Here is a 17,755-nt window from a genome sequence, read left to right on the forward strand (position 1 = left end):
TAAGCATACTATGCAGTTATAATGAACTAGCCATTGTGTTAACTCAACTGAATTAATTAATGCACCTTTAACAGTGAATGAAGTTAAAAGAACACTAATATTTTAACTTGGTTAACAGGTTATCTTTAACTGTGGGCAGGCTTGTATCCTCATTCCATTTTTGTCTGTCCAAGCCTGAGGATGATCCATTAAACAGATCAAAAACATTAGGTAATTTCATATAATATTAAAAGTGCATTAATTAGTTCAATTAAAACTATGAATATTAATACTTTATTATTTTAGATAAAAGTGTTGTTTTAAAAAGTCTTTATTGTTACTTGGCATTGAATTATATTAAATAGAGTTTTATTAAACTAAGTAAAAAAATATACTATCTCATTCTGAAATAGTTCATTAAATACTAATCTATCTATCTATTGGGTTGTTCAGAAAGTAAGTTCGTTTTTTTTTCCGTGAGAAAAAACACAGTATTTTTATAATAAACTAGCTTACCCATCGCGCATTGCTGCGATCTCAGAAGAAACGAAATTCAAGCAAACTCGTTATGATAAAATTCAATTTACATTTTATTATTTTTATTGAAACTTATTATTATTNACTCATTCATCTGTCTGTCTGTCTTTCCTTTATCTTGAGAACAGAGTTAGATAGATGAAAGACAAGACCACATATGGAAACCGTAGGGACAGGAGGCCCTGATTAACTAACTATAAGCAAACTTCTTATGCAAACCAGAAGTTATGTTATTTCAGTTCAAAAATGTTCTCTTGAAAGGTGACCAGCACAACTATTGTTAAAGGAAAAGTATGATGTACAGGGGCAAGCCACTACTAATTTGAGGTGGAGAGCATATATTTTAAGTTAAATAAATTAAATATATGATTAAAAATTGCAGGTCAACATTGTGACAATGTCACAATAAATAATTACTCATGACATTTAAATTCACTTGCTGAAAATTTTTATTATGAAATGAAAATTAAATTTATTATTTAACAAATATCAACAAATAATATAACAGTTTTTAGCTAATATATAGTTTAGTATTGGATATTTTTTCTAATACTATTCAAGATTTTATTGGGATAATTATATAAAGTATTGATCTTGGATCAGGAATTGGAATTTTTATGGAATTGTAGGTTATGTTCAAGTTAGTTTTACAATATGTACTACTCATCTAAGATATAATAATTTATATTTAGCTCTATAACTGTTGTTTCGTTATGTAATAAACAGAAATTAATGGAAAGATTATTTTCAGTATTAACTTAATTGTAAAAGTTTTTTTTCTATTGGTCAAAAAAAAAGGAGAACTTTCTACAAAATCTTTCTGACAGAGTAATAAAACATATTAATGAATTATTTATACTTAATTTAATTTTTATATTTACAGTTGACCCCCCTATAAGATCATTGATTTTTCCGTTTTATCTGAATTACATGTTGTACGAGTCACTTAGATTTTACAAATACGTGTGCCGGACTGTGAATGGCTCACATATTTGTAAAATATAAGTGACTCGTACAACATGTAATTCAGATAAAACGGAAAAATCAATGATCTTATAGGGGGGTCAACTGTAAATATAAAAATTAAATTAAGTATAAATAATTCATTAATATGTTTTATTACTCTGTCAGAAAGATTTTGTAGAAAGTTCTCCTTTTTTTTTGACCAATAGAAAAAAAACTTTTACAATTAAGTTAATACTGAAAATAATCTTTCCATTAATTTCTGTTTATTACATAACGAAACAACAGTTATAGAGCTAAATATAAATTATTATATCTTAGATGAGTAGTACATATTGTAAAACTAACTTGAACATAACCTACAATTCCATAAAAATTCCAATTCCTGATCCAAGATCAATACTTTATATAATTATCCCAATAAAATCTTGAATAGTATTAGAAAAAATATCCAATACTAAACTATATATTAGCTAAAAACTGTTATATTATTTGTTGATATTTGTTAAATAATAAATTTAATTTTCATTTCATAATAAAAATTTTCAGCAAGTGAATTTAAATGTCATGAGTAATTATTTATTGTGACATTGTCACAATGTTGACCTGCAATTTTTAATCATATATTTAATTTATTTAACTTAAAATATATGCTCTCCACCTCAAATTAGTAGTGGCTTGCCCCTGTACATCATACTTTTCCTTTAACAATAGTTGTGCTGGTCACCTTTCAAGAGAACATTTTTGAACTGAAATAACATAACTTCTGGTTTGCATAAGAAGTTTGCTTATAGTTAGTTAATCAGGGCCTCCTGTCCCTACGGTTTCCATATGTGGTCTTGTCTTTCATCTATCTAACTCTGTTCTCAAGATAAAGGAAAGACAGACAGACAGATGAATGAGTGAGAATTTATAGGTCTACAATTTTTTCAAATTGCAACCCAAATATTTAACATATTATTGTTAAATTCTGAAACAGATTGAATTTTCTTTAATTAGCATTAAGAAAAATATTTAAAGAATATATTAATAAAGAAATTATTAAATAATTTATCTTCAACGCCATGATTCAAATAATATGTATGTTACTGGCCAAACCCGATTTCAGGCCAAACTAGTTTGTCCTAGGCCAAATGTGTTTATCCTACGTGTGTCAGGATATACTAGTTTAGCCCAGGACAATCTAGTTTGGCCTAAATACTTTAGGCTTAACTAGTTTGATCTAGGCCAAACTGATTTTGATGATCATTGTTTTTATATTTGGAAGAGGTTTTCAAGTTTTAAGAATTTTTTCAGATAGGGTTTTTGTATAATATTTACTTATAATGAAGGTCTGATAAAGATCTTCAAAGAAAAAAGCGCGATGCAAACGCCGTTTTATTTGTTCTAAAAAGCAAAAGTATGTTATGTAATTTGGTCAAAATAAAATATTTATTTATTATAGTACGACCTTTGTACAAAAAAATTTCTATAAGAAAGTGATGTTAATCAAGATGTTCAAATCTCACTAAGGACTGCAGCTACTAAACATTCAGTTGGGACAGGACAAGATACACCTATACCAAAAACTGTGCTACAAATAGGTGACAATGTAAAAAAAATGATTTTGTGTAATTTGAATTGCCACAACAGTACACCCTGTAAAAATAAATAAAAGATTAAATATTTTATATGTTACACTAAGAAGAACAAATAAGTTAATTTTTAATTTTAGTTTGACTCTAAAAATTATTATTATTATTTTGTTTAATTTTTGAAAATATTTTTGAAAGTTAATTATCTTTAAAAGTGCATGGCTTAAAAAATACAAACAGATAAGTACTGATTAGCTTATTTTTATTTTATAGTTTTGTACTGTACAAGTGCCGTGTCACTTCTAATCAATGCCGTTTTTTATAATTAAGTAGACTATGCTTGAATTAATATTGTTCACTTAATTGATTGCCTTTTAATTTATTTTAACCATTAATATACTTGAATAATAACTCTAAATCAGTTTGGCCTAGGTCAAACTAGTTAAGCCTAAAGTATTTGTCCTGGGCAAAACTAGATTGTCCTGGGCAAAACTAGTATATCCTGAAATGCATAGGAAAAACCCGTTTGGCCTGAAATCGGATTTGGCTGGTAACATATATAAAATTACATGTCCTGACTGACTGATTCATCATCATCCAGAGCAAACTGCTGAACCTAGAGGTGACATTTAGGTGAAACACAGTTATGGTACGTCATGAAAATGCACACTAAAAAGGGATTTTTGAAAATTCCCCTGCAGGATGGATTAAGGCTTAACCTGAAGAACAGCTTCTACTGTACTATTTTAGATGCAAATTTTTGTTTTTGATAGTAATAACTTAATTTCCAATCATACAAAGAATATTTACTAAATCATCCAAATCATTAGCCCAAGAAATGCTGGGCTCATTTGCTAGTTAACTTAAATAGATAAAAAGAAAAAATTTTAAGTAGCTGTTTTATCATTTATTATCAATATGCAGACAGCAGAAAGTCAGTTTAACAGTTGAATAAAATGCTTTTGTGGAACACAATAAAATGTTGTTACTAAAACACCAAACTATTCAAATATATTGATCATAATTTCATTTTCAATTTAATATTTAACAAACATATTTGTATTTCTTTGTAGAAAAGGGCTGGCAAAATTACTATTTAATAAAAAGTTTGCAATGGAAATAGTTGTTCCTGGTGATTGGACATGGCAAGCAAAATTGGACTCGTATCCAGATGTATTTTACTTTTTATTAAAAAAAAACATATTTGTATTGTCTTAAAAGTAAATAGTCACCATAAAAGCATTTAAACTAACATAGTGAATTGCAAATCATTGCTTACTGCTTTAATATTTTTAAGTTTTTAATATCCTGTCTTCTTCTTACAAAAGCTTCAAATATGTAATTTTAAAAATAAATAAAATTTATGAGATAAAGTGAATAAATTATTTCATATATTATTCAATACAAAAAGACACATACATTGTTTTATTTTTAAATATCAGAAAAGATATTCTCCAAAATTTTAAAAAGAGATTATAATAAATGCTAAAATAACTATCAAATATTAATACAGTGCAATCTTGGTATACGACCTTAATCCGTTCCTGATGTTTGGACTTATACCGAATAGGACGTATACCAAACCAACCTTTCCCATAAGAAGTAATGTAAAAATGATTAATCCGTTCTCAAGTAAAAAAATGGCTGGCTTTAAACACCTCGCTTTCCTGGCTAGTTCCTGCTTGATTTTTCATGAGATCAGCATGTATCTTTTTAGCTTTCTCGCAAATAATTGCTTCTGATACGCTGTCTCCAGCACACTGTTTTTCAGTTATCCAAAGCAAAAGCAATTTCTCAACATGATCTAATGTCTTCGATCTCTGTTTAGAAATTGATTTAACTCCTTTCCCAACGTTAGCAGATTTAATAATGTCTTTATTTTTCACAATTGTCGATATCTTCATTCTCAGAATACGATACGCAACAGTTAAATCTCAAACACGATGCCACCTTCATATTTCTCAACAATCAAACTTTTTCAGTTCCATTGTAATTCTGGTCTTTTTTTTTTGTTTAGTTTTCTGTTGCTTTTCATTTGCCTTTCTGCAATTCATGATTAATAAAAATAATAAAATTTTACTTACAAATTAAAATCAGAAGAAATTTAACAAAGTGATAAACCATGGCACCGTGAACGTCTAGTCTAGTCTAGTACACCAAAAGTGCTACTTGTTCATAGATGGCGCGTATAATTGAATTAAGTTGTATACCGAACAAAAGTTGTATACTGAGCAAAATTTGTTTCGTCCAAACAGAACGTATTCCGAATTAGGCGTATTCTAAAGCAGACGTATACCAAGGTACCACTGTATTATATAAAAACATAATGTAAATAGTAAGATTTTAAAAATAAAATTATAAATGTAAAAAACATTAAGCAATTAAAACTAACTTTAAATTTTTTAAATAAATAGTATTACTAAAGCTGTTGTTTAATTCATTTTAAAAATTGAGACACAACATATTGAAATATATTTAAGTTAAGCAAGGTTAAGTTTTGTTAGTTAATATTAAAAAAGAAACTTCTCAAACTGCAGATAATAAATCATTATTACATACCTAGCAGGCTAGCTGCATCAAAGGCACCCTTTGATGAACATTGGGTATTTTGATCAGGTTTTTCCATGCTATAGATACACAATTACCTTACAAAAAAATAAAATTTTTCAATAACTTTATGATGAAAAAAACTTTTATTAAAAAATATCTTTCATATGCACAAATTTATGATAATGTTAATAATACACTGCGTATAAAATGATAATTGAAAGCTTACTTAAATTCATTAATGCTATTTATTATTATTTACAAATTTGTTACTTGTCATTAGTTAAAATGTCATGTAAGTTTATGAAGATGTATATAGAGTTTGCACAAAATCAGTGAGTCAAATCTTGATCTAAAACTAAGAATCATATCTTAAAATTTAAGAGTCAAAGTACCATAAATACTGATGTCAAAAGTTAAGCACAAATCACAACAGTTAAATACAAGCTTAAATAACATGAAATCTTAAAGAAAATTAGTAGAGCACTGATTTTTGATGTAGAGCAGTGAATACAAATGGAGCATTTTATTTAGTAAAAAGTTTCTTGCAAATTGTAAATGATCCTGCTTTTCTTATTGTTTATGACAAGTGTGCATGGAATGAACATATATTTAGTGCTACAGATAAGATAAGGTATTTTGACATCGCAATTCACCAAATAAATTAACTGAGTAAGATCAGACAAATAGTATATCCATTTGTAAGATCCTGTAAGAACAGTAAATACTACTGTGAGATGCTGGAGGTACGACAAGGTCGTATCTCTTTTTGTCGGCAACAGTTTGGTGAAAACTGCTCACTTGTCAGTGGATGGCTTGTTTGCGTTTGCTATCCCAAAGGGTCAGGATTCTTTTTGTCAGGTTGAGTGGAAGAAAAGAGAGGGATCATCGGTAAAGTGTAGGCAATAAACAAGCAAAGGACACCATTAACAAGAAAAATAAAAAATTTATTGAATAACAAAAAGGACGTTTACAATTACAAAAATCAACACAACTTTGAGCTCTCCTAACTTCAGAGTACAAGTTTAAGGGGCCGAGAGAGAGTTTACACGCTTGATATCATACCTCTTACTAATTTCCATGGAGGTTTGTATCAGTTCTTGTGTTGATGGTGCACAATGTTGTAGAAATCGCGAATGAGCTTTGTAGACCACACAAAATAAAGATAGCTCAACGATATTGCTCCTTAGTATAGTCCAACTTGTGAAAGACTCCCCTAGGGGGACGACACAGGCTTTTATTGATTTAACCTGAGAAAAATGTCATGTGATGGACTGTTATTAGAGCTAGAGGTTACTTTAGCAGGTGTGGAGGTCAAAAGGTGTCCCCGGGACCATAATAAAGAAATTAAATGTTAACTGTAAACTTTCAGTCTTGTAATATGAGAATAACATTGTTAGATGGTTGAATGTTTACATTAAAGAGAAAAGTTATAACTTTCTATTGTTGTTGATGAGATATTTGATTCTTTTTTTCTAACGATGTTATGTTAATTTCCAAACTACATTTTCAAATTAGTATAAAATCAAAATAACATCACAACAAAAATTTTCAAAGTCAGCTTGGACATGATTTATATCTTATCAGACTGTTATGAGTTTTTTTGATCATAATTATTTACATATAATGATAATTTCATTTAAATAATAAAAGTTAAATGTTAGATAATAACTAGATAACTAGGTTACAACACATGCATATGGTTAAATAAGTGGACACCAATGAAAAAAAGAGTTTAACTTTTGTATTTCAAATTATATTACATTTAAATGAAAATCTAAACATTTTCGTTATTTTGTGAACCACAATAATGAAACATTCAAAAATAGTGAAAAATAATAATCATCTTAAATAACTATAGCATTGTTATTGTAGTAAATTTGTATTCAAAATCATTATTTCAGTATTTTCCTTAATTAAAACCTCATAAATTTTAAAAATTAATTTCTTTTATAATTATCCAATTCCATAATGAATAATTACAGAACAAGCAAAATTATGCATTTACTAAATTCCGGTGCTTTTTATTTCAAAAATACAAAATTTCGTGCAAGTAGAGTTAGTGATTCTATGAAGAAGATATGACAATGTAGTTGCCATTTTATTATTTTCAATTTGAGTTTTGTCATCATAAATCTAAGATAGATTATTAAAAAAGTTGTCATTCTTCATTATTTTCAGTTGTTATATATATTTGCAAAATTTTGAATAAATCAATTGTTATCATCTTACATTTTCTTAAAATTAATCTATATTTATAATCTCTATAATATGAATAGCATANTCAATTATGACAATATCTTTCCTCGATAAATTTTGAAAAGCTTCATTATACAAAAGTTATAAAACTTTAGGTACAGCAATAATGACAGTAAAAGTTTTGTTAGTATTTTATCTCCCTTGCTAACTTTACCTGAAGAAGCTTTAACAAAGCTAAAATGGATTATGAAGCCATGTGATATTGCAAAGATTAAAGTTCAGAAAATGTACAAAAAAAAAACTTTAGTTTGTTGTTTGAAATATTAAAAATATAGTAAAATGATTAAGAATAGAAATTTAAAGCATTTATGACACCTCCCTTGGAAATAGCTAACAAAGAAAAGCTCCAGGAAATAAATTTTATATAGAGGGACTCTTTACTTCATAATAAAACATTAAAAAATACAGTAAAAGCTTGCTTATGTAGCCTCCTCAGTTACATGGCCATTGCTTATGTGGTCTCTTGATATTGCCTCTGCAAAACTAACAAGTTTCATCTAGAAAAGCAAATGTGTTATCTTTTTCATCTTCCATAGTGAAACATATAGGAGGATAAAAAGCAAACAACAAATGCAATAATTATTTGTACAATCTATCCCGAGCTAACAAGATATCATTCATGTATCAATATTGAGGAGTAGATATTGTATTGTAAAGGGTGATGGAGATACTAAATTTCACATTCCTCATAATTAATTCAGCCAACATGGCTGACAGAGAAGATCCACCATAGGTACACCCTGTTTTAGCAGGTAATACTAGTTATTAAAACAGAAATAATTGTTTTCTGTCACTAACAAAAGAGTTTCACATGGAAAGTATTGATTGGTACACTAAACCCTTCCTTGAACAGCAGGAAATTCACCAACATAACAGCTTCAAAATAAGGTTCTAATGGATATAAAGAAATGACATCAATTTTACCCAACCAAACCATATTATTAATTTAATAACAGTCCTAATCTCCAAGGCAGATGAAACCATAATGCTGAAACAAGGCATGAAAGTAGCAAGCAACTTAGCTAAAGCCTTTTCTAAAAAATACATTGTGTGTATAAAATCTTTTGTTCACTAATGGGTGCAGAAGCCAATTTGGCTTATGAGTTTTTATCTCAAAGAATAATTTGAAATAAGTCACACTTAAAGGCTGGTCAAATAAGTCAATTAATATTTACAAGACTCCAGGATGTGGGATGACTCTTCTTAAGTTAGTTGGAAATGGAACCATATTCAGTGAAATAGAACCAGATTGTGCAAGGAAATTATTTGCTCTAAACAGGAAGTTAGTGTTCTTGCACAAAAACTTGTTAAACTTGTCCAAAACCAACAATTTCAAGTCTGAGTTCAGAATGAACTGTTTGACTAACTTTTTGTCCTTATTAACTGACTTAGATGACAAAATATGCCAAGCTGAACAAATCTCAGAAAAAAAAAGCTACCTATAATATAGAATGCAGATCCAGCTGTTGACAACTTTTAGTCACAATCATGACTCAACAAATCAAATGGGCTAATTCAATCTTTGATGTTGAGATATACTTAAAACCATATTGTAAAAACTAATACACTCTTGTAAATAATACTGCCAGCACAATTTTGGTATGAAACCTTCAGATTTTTTACAAAAAGCAAGAAACATCACAGTTACATAAAGTAGTAACTCTAGCAGACTCAAATAACACGTCACTAAATTTACACTCAAAACATATGGACACGACACAACATATAAAAAGCATAGACACCATTAAGCAATCATGGGTTTAAAAGGCACTCCATGGCAGGCATCTCTAAGACCTGACCCAGGATTTTGTAGACAAAACTGTGTCAAACAGTTGGCTAGCTCAGGGATTCCTCTTTGGAGAGATGGAAGGATTCATGATTGACATATAAGATCAGGTCATAAATACTAAAATCTACAGATACTCAAAGATACAACACTCACAAATGACACATGCAGAAAATGTCACATCGTGCCAGAAACTATACAACACATTACTTCTGGGCACAAGCTCTTGGCACAGACAGATTACTTACATAGACACAATCAAGTAGCAAATATAATACACCAAGAGCTTGCAAAGAAACACAAATGATTAGACATCCACAAACCATACTACAAATACATTCCACAGACAGTATTGGAAAACAACAAGCACAAAATGTACCACAACAGAGCCATAATCACAGATAACACAATTTACCACAACAGACCAGATATCACACTCATTGACAAACACATTAAAATCACAAACATTATAGACATATCCATTCCAAACACTCACAATATACAAAACACATTCACTGAAAAAATTAGCAAGTACATAGAACTCGCCCAGGAAATAAGGCATCTGTGGAGGATGGATAGGGTTCTTATTATACTTGTCATTCTCTCCTCTACAGATGTCATACCACACACACTACACAAAAGCCTGGGAACATTACAATTAAATAGAAACACATACATCACACCACAGAAGGCCACTATATTAAATACATGCCACATTGTTAGGAAATTCCTGAATACAGACACTGACACACTTATTTTTGTTTTTGGTTGCTATGCCTTGACTCTGATCTGGCATAGTACACAGCCACCGGTGTGAACCAAGTATAACCTGCTAAACCCAACATAATAATAATATTTTTAAAAAAATTATTTTTATGTATAATTACATATCCATTTCTTTCTGATGATAATCAGACTGTTATGAGTTTTTTTGATCATAATTATTTACATATAATGATAATTTCATTTAAATAATAAAAGTTAAATGTTAGATAATAACTAGATAACTAGGTTACAACACATGCATATGGTTAAATAAGTGGACACCAATGAAAAAAAGAGTTTAACTTTTGTATTTCAAATTATATTACATTTAAATGAAAATCTAAACATTTTCGTTATTTTGTGAACCACAATAATGAAACATTCAAAAATAGTGAAAAATAATAATCATCTTAAATAACTATAGCATTGTTATTGTAGTAAATTTGTATTCAAAATCATTATTTCAGTATTTTCCTTAATTAAAACCTCATAAATTTTAAAAATTAATTTCTTTTATAATTATCCAATTCCATAATGAATAATTACAGAACAAGCAAAATTATGCATTTACTAAATTCCGGTGCTTTTTATTTCAAAAATACAAAATTTCGTGCAAGTAGAGTTAGTGATTCTATGAAGAAGATATGACAATGTAGTTGCCATTTTATTATTTTCAATTTGAGTTTTGTCATCATAAATCTAAGATAGATTATTAAAAAAGTTGTCATTCTTCATTATTTTCAGTTGTTATATATATTTGCAAAATTTTGAATAAATCAATTGTTATCATCTTACATTTTCTTAAAATTAATCTATATTTATAATCTCTATAATATGAATAGCATATAAAATAAAACTAATGAAAATTATAAAACAAAGTTATCCAAAAGTTTATCAACATAATGAATTCAGAATAGCATAGCTAAAAATATTAAATGTATATACAATTACAAAAATAATAATAATAATCAAAATTGTATTTATTTTTATGATATACATATAAAGAAGAGAAAAAAAAATTTAGTTATCAACAACTTGTTTATGAAACACAAATCAAAAAATAAATTCTTTTAACTCAGATAATAGATTAATACATAATTTGTATAATAAATAAAAGCAGTAAAATAGTTTAAATGAATTAAAAATTGGTAATAACAGTAATTAAGAAATAAAATAAATTATAAACATCATCAAAAAATATTTTTACATTATTATATTTAAGCCATCATATGTTCAAAGCATGTAACAAACTGAAGTTTAAGTTTGATTTATATTCAACTATTCTATGCTGATGTAATTTAAAAATCACTTTTAAAAACCCAAAAATGTTAAATGAATTTTAAAAAAATGTTAATTTATTTAGCTGAAACTCTGCAAGCCTGGAATATATTATACAAAATAACAATAAAATGAACTTTAAAAGAAATTCCAGGATAATTAATTGCAAATTCGTTAATCAATTGCAATCTCTAACATTTTCGATCTACTTAGGAGATCTTCCTCAGGATTCTTTAAGTAGGAATGTGTAAATTAGAACATTATTAAAAGTTATTTCTATAATTTTTAATACATTTTCAAATAATTTTTCAGGGCCCTAGAAGCCCTTGAAATATACAGGCAGGCCGAACAGGGGATGTACAAACTCCAAAGACAGCAACATGCTTTCATATGCCTGGCGCTACTTATGCCAAGAGCAAGAAAGAGACAATGCTCCATACCACATGCATATCTTCGAATTTATTTTATTTATTTTAAAACTCAACATTGAAAAGTGTTTCAAAAACCGTTCTAAGTTTGGAATCCAGTTTTCATTTAACCTGAATCAGACCTCAGGTGAGGCCAAAAATACTTGTTCTGAAATCTAATCAGTACCAGGAATAAAGGTTCAACAAGTGTGTACAAGAGTTATTACTCAATGTTTGTCATAAGGATTCAACATAAGTAACTTATATATTCCTTTATCTATACTACTATATAAAGAGACAACACAATGTGTTTTTCGTTTGTTCCAACTAACTGCAAAAACTATTGAACCAATCATTACCAAATTTTAACTGTAGCATCTTTATAATCCCCAGAATGTTTACAACTAATCAAATATACAGACTTTTTAATAATTAAATAAAACTGCAATGGATTTCTGTCTGTTTTTTGTCTGACTAGATGGCGACATGAATCAGTACTTCCTGTCAAAGCATTATCTCTAAGAAAAGTGTATTATTAAAGTTTACTATTATATTTGAAGAACTGACATAATGTCAGTTCTTCAAATATAATAGTAAACTTTAATAATTATAATTAGCAAAATCTAATAAATTATAATTAGCAAAATCTAATAAACAGTTTTTAAGGAAAATATTATCAAGTGAAAAACAAAATGAAGTAGGTCTAAAATAACATTCATTCTCATCATTTATATAAAATATCTGACTTTTTATTTTTCTTTAATGTGTAGATTCAATTTTTTTACTTAAATCATGTTATTAACCTTATTTTGACCTTTCCATTGCACACTTTTATAGGAAGCCTTGTATTATAAGAATGGATTAAGTCATATCTTCATAATACTAAATGTTATTCTTTTTTTAACATAGTAAGTATCCTGGATGTCCTGGATATTTTATCCATAATTAGGGAAAATGTCCAAGATTACCATTCCAAAATTATGGTAACTTAATATTAGCCATGGATTTTGAAAGTGGGGCAACTTCATTTTGTAAAAAAATAGTTAAAGCTAATTCTTATTAAAAATTAACATAAAATTTATGTTTTTAATCGATTCACAATAAATATCTTATAATCTCAGTATAAATTTGTTACCAGTAATTTATATCGTCAACAATATTTATTGTTGGTTGATTTTAAAAGTGAGGCAAGCCCACTCTAAAGAAAAATATAAAGAAATTATGGATTTATTACCCTATGTACAGTACCATCCATTTATCATGAATACTTTAAAAATCTAAACCATCTAAACTAAGAAATATAATTATATACATGCAACTTATTACTGAATATTTTTTCTTATGTTATCTATTTTTTCCTATAAAATTAAATTTATTTTTTGTTTTATTGTAGCTTTTAAGTGAGTATTAAGTGAGTATTTTAAGTGAGTATTATTAAACTTTTTTTAAACATAGGTATTACTTATCTACAAAGGATTACTTCATTTGTAAAAATGAAAAACATAATACAGTGGTATCATGGCATTCAAACACAAATTCTGGTAAAAAATAATTCACATGATATTCAACTGAACAAATGCAACCCCCTAGAACAAATTCTGGATTAATAAAAAATTTTTATTTCATCATAACTTATAATAAAAATATTAAAAAATAAAGACTGTGCTGATATTTCTGATCAAGATCAATAAAAAGTTCAGAAGATAATACTTTGTGAAAAAAAATCTAACTTGTTTAACTAAAATTAATATTAACACATAATACAGTACTTTTAACTGTGATTGTTAATTAATTATTGATTAGAAATAAATTATTCATTGCTTTAATAAATATATTTCTCTTAGTAATAAAAAAAAAACAAATAGTATACTTTTGTTGACTTTTGGAACCTAACCCCATGTTTTGTATAGCATGGATTTACATAATACTGTACTTTTTTTGGAACATAACTACAGTGTTATATGAGGGATCAATATCAATTCCTAAATATAAATACTTTTCACATTTATAAGCCAGTAATTAGAAAATTATTTCATATATCTTACCTTTTTAATAATGAAAAATAAGTAGTTTGTTTAATTTTGCCATTTTCAGCCATCAGATACCATTCTACAACATGGTGAATTTTTCACAAAAACTGTAAAAAAGCAAAACAAAAAAAATAGTATAAAGAATTTGTTATGTTTTGTTGAAAATCAACTTATCTCAATCAAATAATCTAATAATTTTCAAACTAAAAAATTTTACAATTCTCTTTCAAAGTTGACTTTATTCAATCTTGTCAAATTTTGCAACTCATCTTATAAAATCTTTTACTTAATTATTATTATACTTTCTTAAAATTAAAATTATTATATATATGTAACAGTCATGAGTCAGAGGTCATGAATCAAATAAAGTTAGAGTTAACTGGCTAATGCTAACTTTCAAAGCTTTTCTTTTTTGTCAAAGCTAGTAACAATTTATCAATTTTGAAATTTATCCATTTAAGGTGTACTTTACCAAAATCACAAACAGATAAAGCTAGCATCATCAAAAAATATATAGATGAAACAAGATCAAAACATAATTGTAAATAAAATGGAGTATGAACATGAATCTATGAGCATTAAGTTTTGGCTCTATGGAGGACTTATCAAACACTATTGACGTTGGAGTAATCACACAGAAGTAGGCAGACACAGTTTTATTATGAGAACAGTATGCATTTCACAGACTGTCTGTCCTTCTTTATCCATATTTGTTAAAATTTGATGGATCCTGTATTTTTGTAGATGCCTGTAACATCAACAAAAATACAAGTAGTTTTTCCATTACAAACATTTGGGTTTACGATTAAAATAGTTTTTGTAGACGCCTGTCAACCTACCAAATTGTAACAAATATGGCTGAAGAGGGACAGACACTTATTATAGCAGCCAGTGAATCAGAACTTGAATATATTAAGACTTGAAACTGAGAGCAGGGAATATGGATTGCTGATTAACAGAAGTAAAATGAAAGTTATGATAATTGATCATTCCTTGACACTGACTAAGGAAATTGCAGACTATAAGGTAGTCAATGAATTTGTTTACTTTGAATCACTTCTTATGAGTAAAGGAGGTTGTGATAATGAAATTAAATGCAGAATTTGCCTTGCTCACAATGCAACCTCTAAATTATATAAAATTTGGAAAGATTCTGCAATCACTATTTTTAATAAACTAAAGCTTATAAGAATGCTTATTTTCCCAATTGCCACTTATGTGTCAGAAACCTGGACCATAAATGCTGCAACTTGGAAGAAATTTGATTCCTTGACATATAGAAAAACGCTGAGAATCTCTTGAATGGAGCACCAAACAAATTGCTCCATCCTAAATCAACTGAAAATCACAACATGCCTTACCACTAAAATATACCAATCTTACCCTTGCTTCTTGGGACATATCTCCAGACTCAAAAACAGATTTGAGAAACAAATTCTAGAAGGAAAGATCAATGGCAAACACCCTAGAGGCAGATGTTGGAATATGTGGGCAGACCAAGTAATAATGATTACAGGTCATACAATGTATGAAGCCATCCAAATGGCACAACAGCGTGAACAGTGGAAAGATACAATTAACTGCACCCTCTGAAGAAAATAGGACTAAGAAAAGAGAAGAGACATCTATTGTTGTTTAAATAAAACTGAATCCAAATATTGTCTTCAATTGTATTTATTAATGTTGACATAATTTATTCTTGGAGTTTTCTTCCATGACTACATTTTGAATGAGTGTAAGTAGATAGATGCATAATGGCAGAATGAAAGTGTGTGTACTAGCAAAAGTTAGCCATTTACTTAATGTTAAAATTTTATATTATAGAATCTTTACCAATAATTAATTTTTTCTTCTTGTACTTAAGAATCCATGTTAAAAAACTAATATTGTTTAACTGATAACTCATTGATCAAAAAAGTTTATTTACTATTGTTAATTATTATTATTATTACTTTTTGGAGGCAACATTAGTTTTGTTAGAGTAACCCCTAGATGGTCAGATCTGCCCCTCTAGACCCTGAGGTAGAGTTCAATTCATGGGACAAAAGAATTGGATGTTTATGTGAAAACTGAACTTTTAAAGTCCTTCTTTATAAGCTTTCAAAATTTGACATAAATAGAACATTTATTTTTAGTGTTCCACTTTCAGTTTTCTCTAGTATATTTATTTTATTATGGTTTTTACATCTTTGGAATTATATAATAGATATTCAGATTATCTTCAAAGTAAAATAAAACTAATGAACCAAATATAGATATTATCTAAGATCTTACGTCAGAAATTAACTTCTTGTTCAGACAAGAATTAAATTAATAATATATAAAATAAAAATCATCATCATCATCATATATTAACATTTTTGCTGCCATTGAAAGAAAAAGTTGCACTGAATATGACAATTCATTTTTTCATAAAATATGTCATTGTTATACACAAATTAAGAATAAAATTTTTTTCATTTTGAACAATCTTTATAAAATTATGTTGTAAAATTAGGCATCAGTACTTAGCCAAAGATATAAATGTGTCCTGGAAAACTAAAAAACCAAGTAATAAAATATAATTTTATAATGTCTCTTATTCTTCCAGGTAGTAATAAATAACATCCAAAAAATAATGCAAGTGCAATTTACCAAAAACTTCTAGCATGATGCAAAATCATGTCATCAACATATTGTAATGAAGGTCACATACACAAAAATCACATCAATCATCATGAAAGTGTTAATATAAAAAGTAAGAATTAATATATAAAAATAATATAAGAATCAGATATATATATAATTACATACACAATGAACTCAATAAACATTACTAATTAAACAATACAGATGGATTAATATCAGGCTATAGTAAGGCTAATTAATTAATAAGAGATTAAGCAATTTGCACTAGAGATAGGAAGTTATGCTACCATATCAAAATTTAATAATTACAAAAAATTTAATTTAATTTAGAATATTCTGAAAAAGATCAGTCCAGCGCAAGACCAAAACCCAAAATTCCAGTATACTGTGCAGATATATTACCAGTTATACTACTCAGATCTATGCTTTTGGGGCAATTAATTCACATGTAACCATACTGGTCACTCACTACATGCAGTGAGGACAGCTGTGTACCCACAGTCCTCCATGGCACTTAACTAACCTGATTGATAGTGTTTAAAACTTTTTCTAAGCACTTAATATCAATTTGAATCTAAAACTTTGAACAATTGAACTTAACAGTTAAAAGTAACTTTTATAAATAAAAGTCAGCAGTGTTAAGTTCAATTTATAAATAAGTTAGCAGTTTTAAATTCAAATACCAAAATATTTAAAAGCTAAACTAAAGCATTAAAACAAATAAATAAATAAAACTTTGTGAAAATTATCATCAACAACCATCAATGGACATTTGAAATTATCCATATACTGGTTATTATCAAACTTAATTGTAAATAGGAGAGGAATCACTTTTTGGATAGAATTAGTTATTCAAAATAGGTTTATTAGTTAATCAAATAGTTAAAAGCAATTAAAATGCACAGGTGTCCAATGAAACATTTATTCAGGGGCAAAGACATCTTTCCAGAATTGCACAAGAGTATGAATGTGCTACATGCTTATTCTATCACTAAAATAAAC

General features: G+C 27.8%; 1 protein-coding gene across 1 annotated transcript in view; it reads right to left on the minus strand.

The window, feature by feature from the left end:
* The window catches only part of LOC111632417, a 35,441-nt gene extending 21,206 nt beyond the window's left edge, over positions 1-14,235 (minus strand). The window contains exons 1-2 of the mRNA XM_023376831.1: positions 14,141-14,235; positions 5,613-5,698 (exon numbers count right to left, since the gene is read on the minus strand). Of these exons, the coding sequence (XP_023232599.1) occupies positions 5,613-5,679 (67 nt within the window). The 5' untranslated portion in view covers positions 5,680-5,698; positions 14,141-14,235. The remainder of the gene's footprint in view (positions 1-5,612; positions 5,699-14,140) is intronic.
* Positions 14,236-17,755: the final 3,520 nt, after the last annotated feature.

The sequence above is a fragment of the Centruroides sculpturatus genome, unplaced genomic scaffold (genome assembly GCF_000671375.1).
Source record: "Centruroides sculpturatus isolate CEXI.00-Female unplaced genomic scaffold, Cexi_2.0 scaffold803, whole genome shotgun sequence".
Classification (NCBI taxonomy): domain Eukaryota; kingdom Metazoa; phylum Arthropoda; class Arachnida; order Scorpiones; family Buthidae; genus Centruroides; species Centruroides sculpturatus.